Source organism: Anomaloglossus baeobatrachus, chromosome 4 (genome assembly GCF_048569485.1).
Source record: "Anomaloglossus baeobatrachus isolate aAnoBae1 chromosome 4, aAnoBae1.hap1, whole genome shotgun sequence".
Classification (NCBI taxonomy): Eukaryota; Metazoa; Chordata; class Amphibia; order Anura; family Aromobatidae; genus Anomaloglossus; species Anomaloglossus baeobatrachus.
The window spans coordinates 281,122,229-281,147,626 of NC_134356.1; the positions used below are offsets into that span (position 1 = coordinate 281,122,229).

General features: G+C 49.5%; 1 protein-coding gene across 2 annotated transcripts in view; it reads left to right on the plus strand.

Moving 5' to 3' along the window:
• CNOT2 (CCR4-NOT transcription complex subunit 2) overlaps nt 1–25,398 on the plus strand; it is a 182,400-nt gene that overhangs the window by 77,494 nt on the left and 79,508 nt on the right. For both annotated transcript variants that reach the window (XM_075344885.1, XM_075344886.1), the window contains exons 6-9: nt 2,533–2,612; nt 8,882–9,007; nt 9,190–9,314; nt 15,193–15,313. In XM_075344885.1, coding sequence (XP_075201000.1) covers nt 2,533–2,612; nt 8,882–9,007; nt 9,190–9,314; nt 15,193–15,313 — 452 coding nt within the window. The remainder of the gene's footprint in view (nt 1–2,532; nt 2,613–8,881; nt 9,008–9,189; nt 9,315–15,192; nt 15,314–25,398) is intronic.

Sequence of the window (25,398 nt, forward strand, 5' to 3'; positions counted from 1 at the left end):
TGCAGCTCTCCTGTGGGTATTCATTATTTTTTCTGCGCAAGTGCTGGGGAGTCACTGCTACTTCTGCTGCAGTGTTCTGGCGCTTGCGCAGAAGAAACATGAAGCCAATGCCCGTAGGAGGGCGAGACACTACACTGGAATGGGATAAATTGAAGTGCCGGAATTTCAGTACAAGAAATCTTCACAATCAGCACCCCATAGCCTGGAAGAACTAATTTACATAGATTGATAAAAGGTGATTTTTAAACAAGAAAGCATCTGTTATGAGGCATACAGGTATGAGTATTTTCAGCATCCTGTAACCTGTATGCCCATATTAATAGTTTAAATAGGTCAAAGTGGTGACAGATTCACTTTAATGATTGGACTGCAGGATTAGCATAATCCCAGCCTGAGGAAGCAGGGTAGTGGACACTATTTTATGCCTCCTCTACTGAGAAATCTGGCATTGTGATGATATAAATAATGGAAAATGTTTAGTTAGTCTGTTATTAGACCTATAGCTGCCAAGTGCCAACAGTGACAGTGATTGAGCTCTCACAAAGATCTGCGCTGTTGTCGGGTCCCTCGGTGTTCCGCTGTCACTCACACATTGGGTCACAGTATCATTCCACTTTCTCACACACCCCACTTTGGGTCCACACACACACACACACACACACACACACACACACACACACACACGGTCACAGTATCTGTAACAGCATGTCCCTCCCCCGCTTGTGCTCATGGTGTAATAGTCTGTCCCTCCTTTGTACTGCTTCTGCTGGGAGATTGTTTGTTCTTCTCAGCATGGGACTCCTCCAATCCACAACTTGGTAAAAAGAACAGCCAGGACATCTAAAGTCCATTCATGTATCAAATGTCCAGGGGAAGGTTCGCCCACCTTAGGGGCTGATCCCAGGAGAAAAGAACAATGAGACCCATGTTAGGTCAGTTAGTTGGATCTCAGCTGGAGAAGGACTAGGATTTATTGCTGAGGCTGGATCCTAGAGCCTGTGTATGGACTGTCACATATTGGAGATCAGTGGCCACGTGGGATTGTGTTTTGTTGTTCACCCTGTTGGACTCAAGGAACTCATATAAGGACCATTGCCACATTTTCCCTGGCGTTGGAATACCGGGAGGCGCCCCTGGATCTTTTGTTTTGTTGTGGACTCCTTGCAGACTTTAAGGATTTATATTTATGTTTGGTGCTTTATCTTTGTGGTTCCAATAAAGCCCTTTGGATTGTTCCTTGGCCTGGCGTCCCTTACTGCTCTGTCGCATACCCCGTCACAGTATCATTCCACTTTTCTCACACACCCTGCATTGGATCACAGTATCGCACACCTCTCTCTCTCGCTCTCTTTTTCTCTCACTCACTCACTCACTCACTCACTCACTCACTCACTCACTCACTCACTCACTCACACACACACACACACACACACACACACACACACACACACACACACACACACACACACACACTCGCAGTATCACTCCACTTTCACTAACTCTGCATGAGTGATACTGCTGCTGGCCAGCAGGGGGAGCGATCCGCTGAGGAATGTAGGGTCTGACAGCCATACAGACTTGAATGTAATAGCCCATTCACTTGACAACTGTAATTGCTTGGGGTCTGGTAAGTGCGATTCTTTTGGGGGTAAACTTAGCAGTATATAGGGAATAAAATCTAAGCCATGTTTCCCCAAAAATAAGACCTACCCTGAAAATAAGCCCTACCGTATCTATCAGAGCAAAAAAATAATACAAGACCCTGTCTTATTTTCGGGGAAAAGCGATACATGTACTTTAACTGTGTGGCCAAATCCTTTACCTTGCGAACAAAACCAAGTGGAGTAGAAGCCAAGGACATCCGATCAGTCTATAGACAAATTATATTTTCAGCTTTATAGAATGCTATTGTCAGATAAGTGCTTGTAAATACTAGCACTTTTGCAGTTTATGGCTTCTTAAAATTTGCCACCGTTATGAGATATTAACACTTTTGTTTCCTAAGAGACCAACCACCGATTCTGTCTAGCTTGTAAGAACAGTGCTGGAACTGGCTGGGAAAATGTGGTAGCAGCTTCAAAACAGTGCTTACAAGCTCAGTAGAGAAGATCTTGTAAGCACTGCACATGTTCTGCTGTCTAACAGCGGTGGTTGGTTTCTTAGACAACGAGCTGTAAACAAAAGTAAAGTGTTAATCTCCACAATGGCTTACCTTTTTAATAAGCAGTACGTTGCAAAATTGGTTGTTCCTACCAGCATTATCTGACCATATTTATTTATGGGGAAAAAAAAAACAAACATTTTAATTTTCTACCAAAAATAAGTGTGAGCAACTGGGATTAGCGATTGGCATCTCCTCCACCCTTCCATTGCACTAGCTCTGAAAGCTCTCCCCCATACTGAACATGACCTGTGCCTAAGGCATAGGGCAGTGATGTAGGACTCCCTTTGTATTGTTTTCACATCTTTTTTTTGTATTCATGTTTTCTGTGATTTTTTTGACTCCTAATGTTGTCTTCTTTGATCACACAGCATGTCTGGGTTTGGTATGAACAGAAATCAGGCGTTTGGTTTGAACAATTCATTATCGAGTAATATTTTTAATGGGACAGGTGAGAGAGCGGTTTATTTTTTTAAATGAAGCCATTGTTACAATAGATGTCACCCCACATGTATTATTTATGCCACATTTTGTTATATGTTTAATCACATTGACAAGTTATATCATTATAAGGCTATGTGCCCACGGGACTCTGTTCCTGTGGATTTTGCCTCGGAAAACCTGCGGATTTTCTGGATTTTCTAGATAAATCCGCAGGTTTTAGCAAGTACAGACACTCCCCATGTTATCCTATGGGACGTGGGGAGTGCTGTGTCCATGCTACGGTATGTGTGGAATATGCTGCGGATGTCCCACAGCCGCATGTAACTGCATGTCAATTATTCTTGCGGAAATACCTGTGGATGTCCTGCCTCTCCACTATGGAGATAGAGGCCGGGACTTCCGCAGGTGAGTTGCACAAATATCCGCAGGTTTACCGCAGCTATTTCACTGGAATCCCGCAGCAATGTATAGCTGCGGATTCCGGGGGGCTGCGGCGGGACACCTGCGGACGTACCTGCGGATATATCCACGGGTACAGAGCCCCATGGACACATAGCCTAAGCCTAAACTTACTGAATGTTATATTGTTGTGGAGAAGGCCACTTTTCTTAAACATGTCTTTCCAGTTTCATTACATTATACAGGGTTTTCTCAGGATGATGACCCCTGCGCATTTGAGCAAACCATTGTCATAGCATACACGTGCCTTTCCGTGCATTTGAATGCATGGCAAATAGTGCTATAGAGGTGACTCCTAGGACTTTAGCCCATATCATTCAGCTGATCACTGGGACATCTTCCATTTAAAGGGGATATGCCCTCTTCTATTGAAAATGTCCAGATTCTCTTCTCTGGGCATGTGTGTACTATTCCACGTCAGTGGGTGATTATCTGTCTATGGTAGGGAATAGAGATGTATATAATAGCAAGTTATCCAAATGGAAAGCTACAGATGGGCTATAGTTTATACTTGGACAGCGAAACACAGATGTGGGAAACTGGTGTAAAAGACATACATCATAAGTAAATCTATATTTCTTTGTCGCTCCATTGGGAGACCCAGACAATTGGGTGTATAGCTTCTGCCTCCGGAGGCCACACAAAGTATTACACTTTTAAAAAAGTGTAACCCCTCCCCTCTGCCTATACACCCTCCCGTGGATCACGGGCTCCTCAGTTTGGAAAGGACTCCTCCTTAGCCCAGTCCAAACCTAAGAGACCTCAGCAGAGAAAAATCCAATCGAGGTTTCGGTCCTTTCGTCCCTCCGCCAAGCCCCAATCCTCTTCGTCCAACCGGCCGGAGAAAGGCCAGAGGAACTCCTATGCGTGGCGGTCCAAGTCACGCCCCCAAAAGGTCGCAGGAGGCACTGCCTCTAAGACGGCCTCCTCATGTCTCTCGGCATCCCCTAGCCGCATCCTCGGTCGGTGGCAGGCTCTCCCGCTTTGGCGACGCCTGGTGGCCACACGTTCAAGACCGATGGGTGAGAGACATTCTGTCTCATGGTTACAGGATAGAGTTCAGCTCTCGACCTACGACTCGTTTTTTCAGAACCTCCCCACCCCCCGCACAGGCCGACGCACTTTTTCAGGCGGTGGACGCTCTAAAGATGGAAGGAGTTGTAATTCCCATTCCCCTTCAGGAACGTGGTCGCGGATTTTACTCCACCTTGTTCGTGGTGCCAAAAAAGGACGGGTCATTCCGTCCCGTTCTGGACCTCAAGCTGCTCAACAGACATGTGAGAACCAGACGGTTTTGGATGGAATCTCTCCGCTCGGTCATCGCCTCGATGTCACAAGGAGACTTCCTAGCATCGATCGACATCAAGGATGCTTATCTCCATGTGCCGATCGCACCCGAACATCAACGTTTCCTGCGTTTCGCCATCGGGGACGAACACCTCCAGTTCGTCGCATTGCCCTTCGGCCTGGCGACAGCCCCACGGGTCTTCACCAAAGTCATGGCATCCGTCGTGGCGGTCCTGCACTCTCAGGGCCACTCGGTGATCCCATACTTGGACGATCTCCTAGTCAGGGCCCCTTCTCGGGTAGCGTGTCAACGAAGTCTTACTGTCACTCTGGCGACTCTCCAGCAGTTCGGGTGGATCATCAATTTCCCGAAATCCAAGTTGACGCCGACCCAATCACTGACTTACCTCGGGATGGAGTGTCATACCCTTCCAGCGTTAGTCAAGCTACCGCGGGACAAACAGCTTTCTCTGCAGGCGGGGGTGCAGTCACTTCTTCGGAGTCAGTCACACCCCTTAAGGCGCCTCATGCACTTCCTGGGGAAGATGGTTGCAGCTATGGAGGCAGTGCCGTTCGTGCAATTCCATCTACGGCCACTCCAATGGGACATTCTTCGCAAATGGGACAAGAGTTCGGCTTCCCTCGACAAGAACATCTCTCTTTCACTTGCAACCAAAACATCACTTCAGTGGTGGCTCCTACCCACATCTCTGTCTCGGGGAAAATCCTTCCTCCCCCCAACCTGGGCCGTGGTCACCACGGACGCGAGCCTGTCAGGTTGGGGAGCGGTTTTTCTCCACCACAGGGCTCAAGGAACCTGGACTCCAATAGAATCGTCCCTTCAGATCAATATTCTGGAGATAAGGGCAGTATATCTAGCCCTATTGGCTTTCCATTGGTGGCTGGTGGGCAGGCAGATCCGAATCCAGTCGGACAACGCCACTGCCGTCGCCTACATCAACCACCAAGGCGGCACTCGCAGTCGTCAAGCCTTCCAGGAAGTCGGGCGGATTCTGCAGTGGGTGGAAGTCACAGGCTCCACCATCTCCGCAGTTCACATCCCGGGCGTGGAAAACTGGGAAGCAGATTTTCTCAGTCGTCAGGGCATGGACGCGGGGGAATGGTCTCTTCACCCAGACGTGTTTCGAGAGATCTGTCGCCGCTGGGGATCGCCGGACGTCGATCTCATGGCGTCACGACACAACAAGGTCCCGGCCTTCATGGCACGGTCTCAGGATCACAGAGCTCTGTCAGCGGACGCTCTGGTCCAGGATTGGTCGCAGTTTCGACTGCCATATGTGTTTCCCCCTCTGGCGATGCTGCCCAGAGTACTACGCAAGATCCGGTCCGACTGCCGTCGCGCCATTCTCGTCGCTCCAGACTGGCCGAGGCGGTCGTGGTATCCGGATCTGTGGCATCTCACGGTGGGTCAACCGTGGGCGCTTCCAGACCGCCCAGACTTGCTGTCACAAGGGCCGTTTTTCCATCTGAATTCTGTGGCCCTCAACCTGACTGTGTGGCCATTGAGTCCTGGCTCCTAGCGTCTTCAGGGTTATCTCAGGATGTCATTGCCACCATGAGACAAGCCAGGAAGCCTACGTCCGCCAAAATCTATTACAGGTCTTGGCAAATCTTCTTATCCTGGTGCTCTGATAACGGTTTTCCTCCATGGCCGTTTGCTTTACCCACATTTCTTTCATTCCTACAATCTGGAATGGACAAGGTTTTGTCCCTCGGCTCTCTCAAGGGCCAAGTGTCGGTGCTCTCCGTGTTTTTTCAAAAGCGTCTAGCCAGGCTTCCGCAGGTACGCACGTTCCTGCAGGGGGTCTGTCACATGGTCCCACCTTACAAACGTCCGTTGGAACCTTGGGATCTTAACAGGGTTCTGACGGCTCTTCAAAAGCCGCCTTTTGAGCCGCTGCGGGATGTCTCTCTCTCCCGTCTTTCTCAGAAGGTGGCCTTCCTGGTGGCGGTCACATCACTTCGGAGAGTGTCTGAGCTTGCAGCGCTGTCATGCAAAGCCCCCTTCCTGGTTTTTCACCAGGATAAGGTGGTTCTGCGTCCTGTCCCGGAATTTCTCCCTAAGGTGGTATCCCCTTTTCATCTAAATCAGGATATCTCCTTGCCTTCCTTTTGCCCTAATCCAATTCACCAGTGTGAAAAGGATTTGCACTCTTTGGATCTAGTGAGAGCACTCCGGTTCTACGTGTCTCGCACGGCGCCCCTGCGCCGTTCAGACGCGCTCTTTGTCCTTGTCACTGGCCAGCGTAAGGGCTCTCAGGCCTCCAAGTCAACCTTGGCTCGGTGGATCAAGGAACCGATTCTCGAGGCCTACCGTTCTTCTGTTCTTCCACTTCCTTCAGGGTTGAAAGCCCATTATACCAGAGCCGTAGGTGCGTCCTTGGCTTTGCGGCACCGGGCGACGGCTCAGCAGGTGTGTCAGGCAGCTACGTGGTCTAGTCTGCACACTTTCACGAAGCACTATCAAGTGCATGCCTATGCTTCGGCAGACGCCAGTCTAGGTAGGCGAGTCCTCCAGGCGGCGGTTGCCCACCTGTAAGAGGGGGCCGTTTTCGGCTCCTTTTATTGAGGTATTCTTTTACCCACCCAGGGACTGCTCTTGGATGTCCCAATTGTCTGGGTCTCCCAATGGAGCGACAAAGAAAAAGGGAATTTTGTTTACTTACCGTAAATTCCTTTTCTTCTAGCTCCTATTGGGAGACCCAGCACCCGCCCCTGTGCCCTTCGGGCTGGTTGTTCTTTTGTGTACACATGTTGTCATGTTGATTTGTTCTTATGGTTCATGGTCTTCAGTTCTCCGAACATCCTTCGGATTGAATTTACCGTAGACCAATTTATAAGTTTCCTCCTTCCTGCTTTTGCACCAAAACTGAGGAGCCCATGATCCACGGGAGGGTGTATAGGCAGAGGGGAGGGGTTACACTTTTTTAAAAATGTAATACTTTGTGTGGCCTCCGGAGGCAGAAGCTATACACCCAATTGTCTGGGTCTCCCAATAGGAGCTAGAAGAAAAGGAATTTACGGTAAGTAAACAAAATTCCCTTTACTGTGCATGCACTTTAGAGCTCACAGTCGGATGTATTTGTAGCCACAAGGTGCAAATTGTCTCTTCAGAGAGGAAGGAGACAAATTCTAGCGCCACCTATTGGAAGTAGCAATCCTAAAAATCAAAAGTGGCCCTTTAACAAGCCTTGCTATATGACTTAGGATATATGCCAGATTAAAACCTCAATTTGCAGACACAATGTATCGGGGTGATTGCCCCTCGTCAGTGCAAAGTATGAGATCTGATCTGGCTGTATGAGAAGCTATAGTGGGGTTTGAGGGGCTATTTCCCAGAGGAGCATTGCAGCTATAAGACTCCTCACCAACAACCAGATTGGTTTGTCAGTCTCCACAAGGAGAAAAGTTTTCCCCTTAGCTACACGGTGGCACAGATGAATACGTCATTGATCACTGCTTTCTTGGCTCCACTATGTGTAATGTCTGGATCCACAGAACTCCCATCTGCAGCGATTAAATTCTCTAGGCCAGTGTTTTCCAAACTCCAGTCCTCCCTGCCCCCTACACATGCCCAGGTGATGGAATCATTATCAAGGCATCACCTGTGCAACACTATGGAAATCCTGAAAAAATGACCTGGAGTTGGGAACACTAGTCTAGAATAGGAAAGGATTATTTTCTTGCCTTCATGTGCTTACAAATACAGTGGAACCTTGTTTAACGAGTAACTTGGTGTGCGAGAATTTCGCTATACGAGCAAAGCTTGCTGTAAATTTGTAACTCAGTTTACGAGCAATCTTTGCCGTACAAGCAAATACTCACCGTACACCCTTCCGGTTCCGTACTTCCACCGCGCTCTGACCCGTTCTTGCAGTCCACACAAACACACACATATTATGCTCACCTTACCTTCCATTCCATCGCCGGCCTCCCGGTTCTTGTAGTTCGCCGGTACAGGATAACCATCGTGACGATTGAGGAACTTCCGCTGTTAGCCTCTTTTCAAAGGCAGTGCGCTGACCAATCAGAGGCAAGCGGCTCCTGCCTTTGACATCAGCGCTCTGGCAGCGGAAGCTCCGGCATCGTTGCGATGGTTGCCGATACACATCCTGTACCGGCGAACTACAAGAACCGGGAGGCCAGCGATGGAATGGAAGGTAAGGTGAGCATAATATGTGTGTGTGCGCATGCATGTTTGTGTGTGTGTGGAATGGCACAATAGGGGACCAGGATGGGACATCGAACAAGTTGTGGAACAAATTGTCTGCATTGCAATGATTTCCTATGGGAAATCTTGCTCTGCTGAACGAGTAACTTGGTTTACAAGCACAGTCCCAGAAAGGATTGTTCTCGAGATTCCTCTCTATTTCACACCCAGCACTGTATACATGGTGCTTTTTATTAGTAAAAATGGGAATTTTAATGTCCTATATAGCTCTTGGCTCTTCAGTCACAATTCGAGGCTATGCTTGCTTATTGCTTTTGGCACACTTTTTTGTTTTTCAGACGGAAGTGAAAATGTGACAGGTTTGGACCTTTCAGATTTCCCTGCACTAGCTGATAGAAATCGAAGGGAAGGAAGTGGCAACCCTACCCCGTTAATAAACCCTTTAGCTGGAAGAGCTCCCTATGGTAAGAGATTTTCCCATCTGCTGTAAGTGTTCTTGCATGATTACAACTGCCGGACTGTGGATGCTTTTCAGTCGAAATTCTGGATTTCTTGTTTTCCCATATTGCAGTTTTTATGACCACTTTCCCATAATTGTCCCACTGAACAGTAGCTTCTGTATGACAAGTTTGTAAATGTATTGCAGTCGGTATGGTGACAAAGCCAGCAAGTGAGCAGTCTCAGGACTTCTCAATACACAACGAGGACTTCCCTGCATTACCAGGCTCCACCTACAAGGATCCAACATCGAGCAACGACGACAATAAATCTGTACGTAGCAATTATTTCTCTTCTGCTTTTATCAGCAGGGTGCTGCCTTTTATAGAGAAAATGCCAGTTATTGCACTTTCCGGGGCAATTATTGAAAACATATTCTACTTTTCACATTTTATTAATTCTCAGCAGAGGCACCTACTTGACCAATCATTTGAGCTGGCCTTTACTACCGACAGCTAGCCATTCCTGCTTGTATCTCATTTGCAGGAATGAGAGTTGCTGGATGTTTTTTTTTTTCTTACCCAGCAATTGTAAATGAGCCTAGGACTACTAAAGATGTAGAATTAGCATTGAAGTATATTGCCCAACTAATGACTGGGTGATTTTTAGTTTTGTGTATTTTTTTTCCTCCCCTTCCTCCAAGAGAAATAACTTTTTTTTTTTTTATTCTTGGCACAGTCATATGAGGGCTTGTTTTTGTTGTTTTTTTTTTGTTTTTTTTGTGTGAACAAGTTGCAGTTTTGAACTATCCCATTAACTTTATACTTTATGTAGTGTACAGAAAAATGGGGGAAAAAAAATCCAAATAGGGTAAAATTGTAAAAAAGTACAATTCTGCAGTTGTGTTTTGGGTTTTGTGACATTCATTGTATTGAGAAAATTACTTCTCCAGGTCAGTTCTGGACTTTCTTAAATAAATGTTTATTTCCGCTTTTTCTGAGAACTTTTAGATTTATGTCTACTGCCTTATATAAAGGCTATAGTTTTGCATCCCGAGCTGTAGTTTATAGTGTTACCATTTTTGGGCACATACAATGTTTAACTTATTTTTTTTCATGCATTTTTTTGTGAGAGGTGAGGTAATCAAAAAATGTTAGAAATGTTTTGTTATACAGTGGAACCTTGGTTAACGAGAACAATCCGTTCTGGGAGTGTGCTTGTAAACCAAGTTACTCGTCCAGCAAAGCAAGATTTCCCATAGGAAATAATGCAAGCTCAGACAATTCGTTTCACAACTTGTGCAATCTCCCATCCTGGTCCCCTATTGTGCCATTCCACACATGCACAAACACGCACGCACACATATTATGCTCACCTTACCTTCCGTTCCATCGCCAGCCTCCTGGAACTTGCAGTTCGCCGATACAGGCTGTGTATCGGCAACCATCGCAACGAGAGGAACTTCCGCTGCCAGAGCGCTGACGTCAAAGGCAGGAGCCGCTCGCCTCTGATTGGCCAGCGCACTGCCTTTGAGAAGCGGCTGACAGCGGAAGTTCTTAACTCGTTGCGATGGTTGCCGATACACATTCTGTACCGGCGAACTACAAGAACCATGAGGCCGGAGATGGAACGGAAGGTACACATATGTTCACTTTACCTTCCGTTCCATCGCCGGCCTCATGGTTCTTGTAGTTCGCTGGTACAGGCTGTGTATTGGGTAACCATCACGACCGATACACATTCTGTACCGGCGAACCACAAGAACCATGAGGCCGGCGATGGAACGGAAGGTAAGGTGAGCATAATATGTGTATGTGCGTGTGTGTGCTTGTGCTTGCTTGTGTGTGTTTGTGTGGACTGCACGAGCGGGTCAGAGCGTGGTGGATGGACGGAACCGGAAGTGTGTGTGGTGAGAATTTCGCTCGTACAGCAAAGCTTTCTCGTAAACGGAGTTACAAATTTACAGAAAGCTTTGCTTGTTAAGCAAAATTCTCGTTAACTGGGTTACTCGTTAAGCGAGGTTCCACTGTGTAAACTTTTTTTCTTTGTCGCTCCATTGGGAGACCCAGACAATTGGGTGTATAGCTATTGCCTCTGGAGGCCACACAAAGTATTACACTTAAAAGTGTAAGGCCCCTCCCCTTCTGGCTATACACCCCCAGTGGGATCACTGGCTCACCAGTTTTGTGCTTTGTGCGAAGGAGACGATCTACTTGTCAAGGCACTCTCTTAGGAAACATGCCAACACTGCCCGAACGTTGCGCTGGAGACTCTCTAGAGTTTTGGGTGGATCATCAACTTTTTAAAGTCAGATCCGACCCCGACCCTATCGATAACATATCTAGGCATAGAGTTTCTTACTCTCTCAGCGATAGTGAAGCTGCCGCTAGACAAACAGCATTCACTACGGGCTGCAAGCTCTTCTTTAAGAACCAGTCGCACACATTGAGACGCCTCATGCACTTCCTACGTAAGATGGTAGCAATGGAGGCAGTTCCTTTCGCGCAGTTTTACTGCGTCCACTACAATGGGACATTCTCCGCCAATGGGACGAGGAGTCGACGTTCCTCAACAGAGTCGTCGTTCTTTCTCAGGCGGCCAAGGAATCTCTTCGGTGGTGGCTTCTTCTCACCTCTTGGTCAAAAAGAAGGTCCTTCCTATCCCCGTCCTGGGCGATAGTTACGACAGAGGCGAGTCTATCAGGGTGGGGAGCAGTTTTTCTCCACTACAGCGCTCAGGGTACGTGGACTCAGCAAGAGTCCACTCTTCAGATCAATGTTCTTGAACACAGAGCAGTGTATCTTGCCCTACAATCCTTCCAACAGCGGCTGGAAAGCAAGCATATCCGACTTCAGTCGGACAGCTCCACAGCGGTGGCATACATCAACCACCAAGGAAGAACGCGCAACCGGCAAGCCTTCCAGGAAGTCCGGCAGGTTCTGATGTGGGTGGAAGACACGGCATCCACCATATCCACAATTCACATCCCAAGTGTGGAAACTAGGAAGCTGACTTCCTAAGTCGCTGAGGTGTGGCCGAAAGAGTATGGTCTCCTCACCCGGACGGGTTTCAGGAGATCTGGCGCCGCTGACAGAGGCCGGACGTCGATCTAATGGCGTCACGGCACAACAACAATGTGCCAGCTTCATGGCACGGTTTCACAATCATCGAGCTCTGGCGGCAAACGCCTTAGTTCAGCATTGGTCGCAGTTCCAGCTACCTTAGGTGCCACCTCTGGCATTGTTGCCCAGAGTACTGCGCTAGATCAAGACCGACTGCGGCCGCGCCATCCTCGTCGCTACAAATTGGCCGAGGATGTTGTGGTACTCGGTTCTGTGGTGCCTCACGGTAGGCTAACCGGGGGCACTACCAGACCAATCAGACTGGCTGTCTCAAGGGCCATTCTTCCATTTGAATTCTACGGCCCTCAACCGGATGGTGTGGCATTGAGTCCTGGAACCTACTGTCGTCAGGATTACCTCAGGACGTGGTTGTCACCATGAGACAGGCTAGCATACCAACGTCCGCCAAGATTGACCACAGGACGTGGAAGATGTTCTTATCTCGGTGCTCGGCGCAGGGTGTTTCTCCCTGGCCGGTTGCATCGTCTATGTTTCCTTCCTTCCTGCAATCTAGGTAGGAAAATGGGTTGTCGCTCAGTTCCCTTTAGGGACAAGTCTCAGCGCTATCTGTATTTTTTCAGAAACGACGACTTCCTCAGGTACGCACGTTCCTACGGGGAGTTTGTCTTCTCAGCACTCCGTACAAGCGGCCGTTAGAGCCCTGAGATCTGAACAAGGTTCTAATTGCTCTCCAGATGCCGCCTTTCGAGCCTTTGAAGGATGTCTCCCTTCCCGTTTTTCACGGGAAGTGGCCTTCTAGTAACGGTCTCGTCTCTTAGGAGAGTTTCCGAGCTAGCAACGCTCTCATACAAACTCCCTTCCTGGTCCTTCACCAGGACAGGGTAGTTCTGCGTCCGGTTCCGGAATTTCTCCCTAAGGTGGTATCCCATTTTCATATCAATCAGGATATCACCTCACCTTCTTTGTGTCCTCGTCCAGTCCATCAATTTCAGAAAGATTTGCATCTGTTGGTTCTGGTGAGAGCACTCAGGTTCTACTTCCCGCATGGCGCTCCTGCGCCACCCGGATGCACTCTTTGTCCTTGTCGCTGGTCGGCGTAAACAGTCGCAAGCTTCCAGATCCACCCTTGCTCAGGGGCTCGAGGAACCAATTCTTGAAACCTACAGTTCTACTGGGCTTCTGGTTCTCTCAAGGCCGAAGGCCCATTCTACCAGAGCCGTGGGTGCATCCTGGGCATTACGGCACCAGGCTACGGCTCAGCAGGTGTGTCAGGCACCCACCTGGTCGAGTCTACTTACTTTTACCAAGCATTATCAGATGCATACCTACGCTCCGGCAGACGCCAGCCTAGGTAGATAAGTCATTCAGGCGGCGGTTGGCCACCTGTAGGAGAGGGCCGTTTGACGGCCCTATCATGAGGTATTCTTTTACCCACCCAGGGATTGCTTTTGGACATCCCAATTGTCTGGGTCTCCCAATGGAGCGACAAAGAAGAAGGGAATTTTGTTTACTTACCGTAAATTCCTTTTCTTCTAGCTCCAATTGGGAGACCCAGCACCCGCCCTGTTTTCTCGGGGTTTTTCTGTTTTTTCGGGTACACATGTTGTTCATGTGGTATGGTTCAGTTCTCCGATGTTTCCTCGGATTGAATTGGTCTTTAAACCAGTTATTGGCTTTCCTCCTTCTTGCTTTGGCACTAAAACTGGTGAGCCAGTGATCCCACTGGGGGTGTATAGCCAGAAGGGGAGGGGCCTTACACTTTTAAGTGTAATACTTTGTGTGGCCTCCAGAGGCAATAGCTATACACCCAATTGTCTGGGTCTCCCAATTGGAGCTAGAAGAAAAGGAATTTACGGTAAGTAAACAAAATTCCCTTCTTTGCAGAGTTTTACATAGAGGTAAACAATTTTATATTTTATTATGATTCAGACTTTTACAAATGCAGCTATGCCAAGTAACATTTATTTTTCTTTATTTTTTTTTTACATTTCTTTATTCCAACTCTGGAAAAGTATTTTGATTTTTCTTAAACCTATTTATTTTTTTTCTTTAACCTTTAATTTTTTTAGACTCCAATACAGGATTTGAACCTGTTTATAATTGAAATATTGTAGCACATAGTTCTTTCTAATAAGTCCTCCTCTGAAGCTCAGCCACAATCAAGTCTTAAAGGGGTATTTCCATCTCCAAGAGCTTATCCCAATATTATTATTATTATTATTATTTATTTTTATAGCGCCATTTATTCCATGGCACTTTACAAGTGAAAGAGGGTATACGTACAACAATCATTAACAGTACAAAACAGACTGGTATAGGAGGAGAGAGGACCCTGCCCGCGAGGGCTCACAGTCTACAGGGAATGGGTGATGGTACAATAGGTGAGGACAGAGCTGGTTGCGCAGTGGTCTACTGGACTGAGGGCTATTGTAGGTTGTAGGCTTGTTGGATGAGATGGTTGAGGTTCCTCTTGAAGCTTTCCACAATATGTAGTAGGTGGAATAATAATATTAGCAAATACCTCCAATTAGAAATGTAGTAGTTCTCCTGATATAGTCATGTGTCTTACCTCATGTGCAGGGCATTGCAGCTTAGGTTTCCATGGTTATGACCACTCAAATAGGGATAGTTAGTTGATCATGGTTGTAACCATGGATAACTAATCTGCAATGCCCTGCATTTGAAGTAAGAGACATGGCTATATCAGGAGAACTATACTACGTTTCTTATTTGAGGGATTTGCTAATATTATTACACCTACTACATATTATGGCCTCAGAGATGGGAATACCCCTTTAAATTTCACTATCCTCTCAGTTTTTGACAGCAGCATTGAATGCTGCTATTGGAACTAGCTCCAGTCGCTACTGTTAGAAGCAGCTATTGAATATGTAGCACACAACCATCACCTGCCGGGTATTGGGAGGGCTCAAACTGTCAGCCCATTCCATACACCTGTTTCTGACTTGCGCCATATATGTAAGGCAGATGTTGTGAAGGGGTTAAAATGGCCTCTTTAAAAAATGACGATTTTTTTTTTTTTTTTTTTTTTTTTTTTTTTTAAACTTAAGATGTACATACATGCTGATTTGTATAATTAATAACTTCAATATATTTTTCACGCTCAGAATTTAAATACACCCGGAAAGACTGCCTCAAGTACGGACGGACCCAAATTTCCAGGAGACAAAAGTTCCACAACACAAAATAATAACCAGCAGAAAAAAGGGATCCAGGTCTTACCTGACGGTGAGTGCTTTCATGCATTGCATTAGGTCAGATAAAAACAACTTAATGTTATTCCCATCTCCAAGATCCTATCCCAATATGTAGTAGGTGTAATAATAATATTAGCAAATACCTCCAATTAGAAATGTACTATAAGGGTACATGCCCATGATCAGTGTTTGCAGCGTTTTGTATGTAGCGTGTTTTCGCTGCGTCCAAAACGCTGCATTGTACAGTAAAAACATAGTGGATTGGATTTCTAGAAATCCTGTGCCCACTGTGCTGTTTTTCTGCTCCAAGCCGCATCATCTCAATTGTTTGCTGCGGATTCGCATGCAGGAAGAACACAAGCAGGAGACCGCAGCGCACTGAACCCCGATCGTAGGTACGAGCAGCTGCGGTCTCCTGCGGAGGAGACTCGCAGCCCCACAGGTCAGGACCCGCAGCGTCCAGGACACAGTGAGTCCTGATCGTGGGCACATACCCTAATTCTCCTTATTTGCCATGTCTCTTACCTCATGTGTAGGGCATTGCAGCTTAGGTATCCATGGTTACAGCCACAAGCAACTAACTGTCACTATGAGTGGATGTAACCATGCATACCAAAGCTGTAATGCCCTGCACATGAGGTAAGAGACATCAGGAGAACTATACTACATTTCTAATTGGAGGCATATGGTAATATTTAATATTATCATCATTATTATTACAGTACCTACTACATAATGGGATAGGATCTTGGAGACGGGAATACCTCTTTAACTCTTTCCCGACATCTGTTATACAGTATACAACACATGTTTTGTATGGTATTAGGTGCTGAACCTGCAGCCTATCCAGCAGATGCTGGCTGTGTTGATCTGATTGCTCCCTTAAAGGGGTTGTCCACTACTTTTACATTGATGGCCCATCCTTAAGATAGGTCACCAATGTCTGATCAAACAGGGTCCGACACCCACGATGATGAGCTGTTTTTGGTGCTGTTGGCAGCAGGCTGCTGGAAATGCTGAGTTCTGGAGCTGCCCTGTTTTTTGGTCGCGGACGCGGTTGAGTACTGCACATTCGCCTCGTCTTGATTTGAGTGAGAGACTGAGGTGCAGTATGTGACAGCTATCAGTTGACGGTGCAGCTCTGGAACTAAGCATTTCCGGCTACCTGCTGCCACTGTCGGCACCGAGAACAACTGATTGGCGGGAATGCAGGGTGTTGTACCCCAGCTGATCAGAAATTGATGACCTGGCAGATAAGACGCCCGGTTCAGAGGCCACCCGATTTTATAAGCTTATCGCCCCCACCTCTCTTGTGACACTATCTCAGGCTGTTGATGAGTTTCCTTGGCAGCGTTGACCAGCTAAGGCTGCTTTCACACATCCGGTAGGTGCAGAGCCAGCCAGTCAGGCTCTAAAACCTATGCAACGGATGCGGCGAAAAAGCCGCATCCTTTGCATAAGTTTTTTTAAATGCGGCCCGTCCGGTTTTTGCCGCTTGTGGCATGCTACTGAGCATGTGTAGTGGCAAAAACCGCATGCGGTGGCCGGAGGCGTTTTTTGCCGCATCCGGCGTCCATAGGCATGCATTGAAAAATGCGGCGTGATGCGGTTTTTTTTGCCGCACAAAAAAATGTGCCAGGCAACGTTCCATCCGGCCGCCGCATCAGCTAAATCTGCAGCATGCGGCAAAAAACGGACGGAACGCAAGCCCATGCGGCACAATGCGGCACTAATTAAAGTCTATGCAGGAAAAACGCAACCGGCAGCAAAACAAAAACGGTTGCGTTTTTCCTGCAAAGTGCCGGATTGTGCCGCACAGGAAAAACCGGAGGTGTGAAAGCAGCCTAAGCTGGCACTCCTGTGAGGCCCAGCCAGGCTGATGAATTGCAGTATAAGAGCAAGAGGTCAGGTGATCACATTGTTTCTTTAGTACCCTAAGGCAACTTCAACCCAAGTTTTTAAAATTATATTTTTAAAAAATCCAAATCTCACACCACCTTTTCTTTGTCGCTCCATTGGGAGACCCAGACAATTGGGTGTATAGCTATTGCCTCCGGAGGCCACACAAAGTATTACACTCAAAAGTGTAAGGCCCCTCCCCTTCTGGCTATACACCCCCAGTGGGATCACTGGCTCATCAGTTTTCATGCTTTGTGCAAGGAGGTCAGACATCCACACATAGCTCCACTGTTTAGTCAGCAGCAGCTGCTGACTATGTCGGATGGAAGAAAAGAGGGCCCATACTAGGGCCCCCAGCATGCTCCCTTCTCACCCCACTTTATGTCGGAGGTGTTTGTTAAGGTTGAGGTACCCATTGCGGGTACAGAGGCTGGAGCCCACATGCTGCTTTCCTTCCCCATCCCCTGTTACAGGGCTCTGGGCGAAGTGGGATTTTAACGGTCTCCAGGCACTGAGACCGTGCTCCATCTGCAGCCCCTGGAGAAGACGCTGGATATGGAGCGGAGTATCATCAGGGACAGGCCCTGCTTCCTCAAGGTACTCTGTGTCCCCGTGCATTTCGCACGCACACCGCAGCATTGCTGGGTGTGTTAGTGCGCCGGGGACATCAGCGCTGCTGCGCTTGTGCCATTGTCTCACTTCAGCTTAGCTGAGTGGGCAGACTTATGTAGAACGGTCGCGCCGGCCGCTGGGACTGCGACGCGGCTGGGACTTGTGGTGCGCCGGGGACTTCCGCGCTGGCCGCGCTTTTACGGCGGCCGCGCTTATAAATCGAGTCCCCGGCTTTTGCGGCCTAGTTCGTTCGTTAACGCCCACAGGCCTGCCAGTCAGGGTAGGGGCGTGAAGCTGCACATCACGGCAGCCCGGAGAGCTGGAGTATGTTTTGCATACTCCACCCCTCTCACTGTGTGCACTGTGAAACCGGATTCCCGCACTTTCTCAAGCACGCCCACGGCTTCCTTCTCTAACACAGGACGCCGGCAGCCATTATTGTCAGTTCTTTCTATAGCGATAAAACAGACAAGTGTGGGAACACCCTGACAGGGATTCTGAGGTTCACACAATCGCTGTGAGCAGGCGTTAATCAGCACTTGTGGTGCTAACCCCACTAGTGCCGAAGTGCATTGAGATATATGCTTCTACGCTATGCATTGCACTGTTTTGGTCGTACTTTTGTATATATCCTCCTTATTGTGCGGAGGAGATTACAGCATACTGTCTGTGGAAAACAGAGGTGCAGAAGCACATGTTTTCCATGCAGCCGGTACAGCAGGTACGGCTACATGGCCGGCAGGTTACATACACCCCCATTGTATGCAACTCAGCCGGAGTCTCTGCTAATGATCCAGAGGCTGGGGATGAAGTCTGCAGTGTTTACTGACAGATTTTCTGAGACTATGGCTGTGATACTAGAAGCCTTGCAGTCCAGACAAGTCTCTCACACCATGAGCACTGTTGAATCATTGATCCATGGTCCCCCTCAGTGTGAACAATTACAGCTCCGGGGGGGTCACGTGCATCCCAGAGTCACGGCTCTGACACGGACGACAGTCCCAGACAGCCTAAGCTGGCTCGCTGAGCGGCCCTCAGTTTCATCGCACTGGTCAGGGTCCCGCAGGTGGACTCTCTGGGTGCTGAAGCGGAGATAGCTGCTCAGGAGTCTTATCCTGAGACCGCTCTCAATCTCGGTACACCTGATGGGGACGCCATCTTATAGCGTCCATCAATAGAATGTTGGTCATTTCTCCCTCAGCTCCTCCTGTGAAGGAGCCAGCTGTACGGCAGGAGAAATTCTATTTCAGGTATCCCAAGCGTAAATTAGGTATTTTTCTGGACCACTCTGCCTTCAGAGAGATAGTCCAAAAACACCACGCTTATCCAGATAAGCGCTTCTCCAAGCGGCTTAAGATACACGTTATCCCTGCCCCTGACGTGGTCAAGGGCTGGACCCAGTGTCCCAAGGGACATCCTCCACTCTCCAGGCTTGTGGCTAGATCCATAATTGCAGTGGAAGATGGGGTTCCACTTACAGATGCCGCTGACAGACAGATGGATCTCTGGTCGAAATCCACCTATGAGGCTGTAGGCGCGCCGTTGGCTCCAGCATTCGCAGCCATAGAGGCACTCCAAGCCATTTCAGCTTGTCTTACACAGATGGACACAGTCACACGTACATCTGTACCGCAGGTGGCATCCTTAACCTCTCAAATGTTTGCATTTGCGTCTTACGCGATTACGCCTGTCCTACACTCTACGAGCCGTACGACAGAGGCGTCCGCTCACTCCGTGTTTTTACGCAGACCCTGGTCGTTAAGTGAATGGAAGGCAGATTTTGCTTCCAAAAAAGTACTTAACCAGTTTGTTTTTTTCTGCGGAACGACTGTTTGGTGGGCGTTTGGATCAAATCATTAAACACTCCAAGGGTAAAGATTCATCCTTACCTCAGCCCAGACAAACAAACCCCAACAGAGCAGGGGTCCCCTCGTCCAAAAAGGACTCAAAAAGATCAGAGGAGCTCAGATTCGTGACGGGCTCAGTCACGCCCAAAACAGACAGTCTGAAAACCCGCTTCCAAGGCGGCTTCCTCAGGACTTGCAGCCTCCTCTCTTCGCATCCGCGCTCGGTAGCAGGCTCTCCCGCCTTGGCGATATTTAACTGCCATAGGTCAATGGCCGTTGGGGGAGAGACATTCTGTCTCACGGGTACAGGATAGAGTTTAGTTCGTCCTCCAACTCGATTCTTCAGAACTTCTCCACCTCCCGGCCGAGCCGTTGCGCTTCTGCAAACGATAGGCAGAAGGAGTGGTGACTACGTTTCTCTTCAGGACCAAGGTCACGGTTTTTGCCCCAATTTATTTCGGGTGCCAAAAAAGGACGGGTCGTTCCGTCCCGTTCTGGATCTAAAACGGCTCAACAAGCTCGTGAGCACCAGGCGGTTCTGGATGGAATACTCCGCTCCGTCATCGCCTCAATGTCCCAAGGAGGTTTCCTAGCATCAATAGACAGGATGCTTATCTCCACGTGCCGATTGATCCAGAGCACCAGCGTTTCTGCGCTTCGTTATAGGAAACGAACACCTTCTGTTCGTAACTCTTCCTTCCTGCTGGCGACAGCCCCACGGGTCTTCGCCAAGTTCATGGCAGCAGTAGTGACAGTTCTGCACTCTCAAGGTCACTCTGTGATCCCGTATTTGGACGATTTCCTGGTCAAGGCACCCTCTTAGGGAACACTGCCCGTATGTTGCGCTGGAGACTCTCCAGAGTTTTGGGTGGATCATCAACTTTCAATGTCAGATCCGACCCTGACCCAATCGCTACCATATCTAGGCATGGAGTTTCATACTCTCTCAGCGATAGTGAAGCTTACGCTAAATCAACAGCGTTCACTACAGACAAGGCTACAATCTCTCCTTTAAGGACCAGTCGCACACATTGAGACGCCTCATGTACTTCCCAAGGTCCTTCCTACTCCCATCCTGGGTGGTAGTTACGACAGACGTGAGTCTATCAGGGTGGGGAGCAGTTTTTCTCCACCACAGGGCTCAAGGTACTTGGACTCAGAAATAATCCAACCTTCAGATCAATGTTCTGGAAAACAGAGCAGTGTATCTTGCTCGACTAGCCTTCCAGCAGTGGCTGGAAAGCAAGCAAATCCGAATTCAATCGGACAACTCCACAGCGGTGGCATACATTTACCACCAAGGAAGACCACGCAGCCGGCAAGCCTTCCAGGAAATCCGGCAGATTCTGACGTGGGTGGAAGGCACGGCATTCACCGTATCCTCAGTTCACATCCCAGGGGAAGACTGGGAAGCAGACTTCCTCAGTCGCCAGGGTATGGACGCAGGCGTATGGTCTCCTCAAGATCTGTCGCCGCTGACAGATGCCGGACGTCGACCTAATGGCGTCACGGCACAACAACATCGTCCCGGCTTCATGGCACGGTCTCACAATCTTCGATCTCTGGCGGCGAACGCCTTAGTTAAACAGCATTGGTCGCAGTTCTAGCTACCTTATGGGTCACGCCGCTGGCATTGTTGCCCAGAGTGCTGCGCAAGTTCAGGCCCGACTGCCGCCGCGCCATCCTCGTCGCTCCATTGGCCGAGGATGACGTGGTACTCGAATCGGTGGTACCTCACGGTGGGCCAACCGGAGGCACTACCAGACCGATCAGACTTGCTGTCTCAAGGGCCATTTTTCCATTTTTCCAGTTGAATTCTGCGACCCTCAACCTGACGGTGTGGCATTGAGTCCTGGAGCCTTGCGTCTTCAGGATTATCTCAGGACGTGGTTGCCACCATGGGACAGACTAGGATACCAACGTCCGCCAAGATTGACCACAGGATGTGGAAGATATTCTTATCTGGGTACTCGGCTCAAGGGGTTTCTCCCAAGCCGGTTCCATCGTCTATGTTTCCTTCCTTCCTGCAATCTAGGTTGGAAAATGGGTTGTCGCTCAGCTCCCTCTCGGGACAAGTCTCAGCGCTATCTGTATTTTTTCAGAAACGCCTAGCACGACTTCCGCAGGTACGCACGTTCCTGCAGGGAGTTTGTCTTCTCAGCACTCCGTACAAGCGGCCGTTAGAGCCCTGGGATCTGAACAAGGTTCTAATTGCTCTTAAGAAGCCGCCTTTCGAGCCTAGGAAAGATTTTCCCTTTCCCACCTTTCACGGGAAGTGGCCTCTCTAGTACGGTCACGGCTCTTAGGAGAAGTTTTCGAGCTAGTAACGCTCTCATACAAATCTTACTTCCTGGTCCTTTACCAGGACAAGGTAGTTCTGCGCCCGATTCCGGGATTTCTCCATAAGGTGGTATCCCACTCTCATCTCAATCAAGATATCACCTCACCTTCTTTGTGTCCTCATCCAGTCCACCAACTTCAGAAAGATTTGCAGCTGTTGGATCTGGTGAGAGCACTCAGGTTCTACACGGATGCACTCTTTGTCCTTGTCGCTGGTCGGCGTAAAGAGTCGCAAGCTTCCAGATCCACCCTGGCTCGGAGGATCGAGGAACCAATTCTTGAAACCTACAGTTCTACTGGGCTTCCGGTTCCTTCAGGGCTGAAGGCCCATTCTACCAGAGCCGTGGGTGCGTCCTGGGCATTACGGCACCAGGCTACGGCTCAGCAGGTGTGTCAGGCACCCACCTGGTCGAGTCTACTTACTTTTACCAGGCATTATCAGATGCATACCTACGCTTCGGCAGACGCCAGCCTAGGTAGATAAGTCATTCAGGCGGCGGTTGGCCACCTGTAGGAGAGGGCCGTTTGACGGCCCTATCATGAGGTATTCTTTTACCCACCCAGGGATTGCTTTTGGACATCCCAATTGTCTGGGTCTCCCAATGGAGCGACAAAGAAGAAGGGAATTTTGTTTACTTACCGTAAATTCCTTTTCTTCTAGCTCCAATTGGGAGACCCAGCACCCGCCCTGTTTTCTCGGGGGTTTTTTCGTTTTTTTCGGGTACACATGTTGTTCATGTGAAATGGTTTCAGTTCTCCGATGTTCCTCGGATTGAATTGGTCCTTAAACCTGTTATTGGCTTTCCTCCTTCTTGCTTTGGCACTAAAACTGATGAGCCAGTGATCCCACTGGGGGTGTATAGCCAGAAGGGGAGGGGCCTTACACTTTTGAGTGTAATACTTTGTGTGGCCTCCGGAGGCAATAGCTATACACCCAATTGTCTGGGTCTCCCAATTGGAGCTAGAAGAAAAGGAATTTACGGTAAGTAAACAAAATTCCCTTCTTCCCTATTAAATATAACGAAATTTTCTTTGTCGCTCCATTGGGAGACCCAGACAATTGGGTGTATAGCTTCTGCCTCTGGAGGCCACACAAAGTATTACACTTTTAAAAAAGTGTAACCCCTCCCCTCTGCCTGTACACCCTCCCGTGGACCACGGGCTCCTCAGTTTTATGCTCATGCATTCTCATACATAGTTATGACGGATGGAAGAAAAGAGGACCTCTATGGGGTCCCCGGCATGCTCCCTTCTCACCCCACTATGTCGGCGGTGTTGTTAAGGTTGAGGTACACATTGCGGGTACAGAGGCTGGAGCCACATGCCGTCTCCTTCACCATCCCTTATGCGGCTCTGGGAGAAGTGGGAGCCTGAACGGTCATCCACGTGCTGGGACAGTGCTCCATCCGCAGCCCCTGGTGGAACCTGCCGGACCAGAGCTTCGTCACCCCCAGGGACCGGGCCCTGCAACTTTAAGGTACTCTGTGTCCCCATGTGGGGACTGTACAGGTAGCCCTCTCCCCGGTAGCCCCGCGGTAGTTCCGTCCGTTGTTTTTTTCGGCGGACTTCCGCGCCCACCGCGCCTGCTTGTCTGGCACGGCCTTAAATTTAGTCCCCGGCTTTGCCGCGGCCTAGTCGCGAAAAATCCCGGGCCTGCCTGTCAGGGGTAAGGGCGGGATTACCGACATCACGTCGGCTTTGAGGGCTGGAACATCTTTGCATGTTTCCCCCCCCCTCATTGACCACTATGGGACCTCCAGATTCCCGCTTTTTGCCAGGCGCCGCCCACGGCTCCACGCCCCCACTGAGAGCTCCGGCAGCCATTTTGGCATTCTGCTGGTGTATGCTACTCAGCTGCAAAGCTCTGCAGCTCCGGGGGATCCACGACAGGGAATCTGGAGGACACAAGGCTGGAGCCACATGCCGTCTCCTTCACCATCCCTTATGCGGCTCTGGGAGAAGTGGAAGCCTAAACGGTCATCCACGTGCTGGGACCGTGCTCCATCCGCAGCCCCTGGTGGAACCTGCCGGACCGGAGCTTCTTCACCCCAGGGACCGGGCCCTGCAACTTTAAGGTACTCTGTGTCCCCATGTGGGGACTGTACAGGGAAGGTGGGCGCACCGTCTCCCCGGAAGTCCCGCGGTAGTTCCGTTCGTTGTTTTTTTGGCGGACTTCCGCGCCCACCGTGCCTGCTTGTCGGACACGGTCTTAAATTTAGTCCCCGGCTTTGCCGCGAAAAATTCCGCCCCCGGGCCTGCCTGTCAGGGGTAAGGGCGGGATTACCGACATGACGTCGGCTTTGAGGGCTGGAGCTTCTTTGCATATCTCCTCCCTCCTCATTGACCACTTTGGGGCCTCCAGATTCTCGCTTTCTGCCGGCGCCGCCCGCGGCTCCACGCCCCCCCTGAGAGCTCCGGCGGCCATTTTTGGCATTCTGCCGGTGTGTGCTACTCAGCTGACAAAGCTCTACAGCTCCGGGGGATCCATGACAGGGAATCTGGAGGACACACCGTTCGTTAGCGGTTGGTAAAACACACCGGTCACCTGGTGCTGGTCCCCCTAGGATGCCGGGATATATATATATATTCAGAGAGGCTGTATACCCTTTTCCCATATACCCTCAGTGGTCACTCTCCTAAGAGACACCGATTGCTTACAGCATGTCGTCCACAAGGAGCAAAGCCCCTAAGGCACAGATTTTCTTTGTCGCTCCATTGGGAGACCCAGACAATTGGGTGTATAGCTTCTGCCTCCGGAGGCCACACAAAGTATTACACTCAAAAGTGTAACCCCTCCCCTCTGCCTATACACCCTCCCGTGCATCACGGGCTCCTCAGTTTTATGCTTTGTGTGGAAGGAGGCACACATCCACTCACACATCTCCATTTTAGTCAGCAGCAGCTGCTGATTGTATCGGTTGGAAGAAAAGAGGGCCCCCACGGGGCCCCCGGCATGCTCCCTTCTCACCCCACTAAGTCGGCGGTGCTGTTAAGGTTGAGGTACCCATTGCGGGTACGACAGCCGGAGCCTCATGCCGTGTTTCCTTCTCCATCCCTGCGGGCTCTGGTAGAAGTGGGATCCGAAGCGGTCATCCAGGTTCTGGGACCGTGCTCCCTCCGCAGCCCCTGAGGGAATCTGCTGGACAGGAGCTTATCTATCTTCAGGGACAGGGCCCTGCATCCACGAGGTACTCTGTGTCCCCATGGGGACTGTGTATGGAGCGCCTGGTGTCCGGACGCCGCATCTGACTGCTGAATTGTGAAGACCGGGGACTACCGCGCCGACCGCGCCTGCTTGTCGGCCACGGTATTAAATTTAGTCCCCGGCTTCATCGTGGCCTAGTGGCAAAACTCCCGCCCCCGGGCCGGTCTATCAGAGATAGGGGCGGGACAGCCGACCTGACGTCGGATGTGAGGG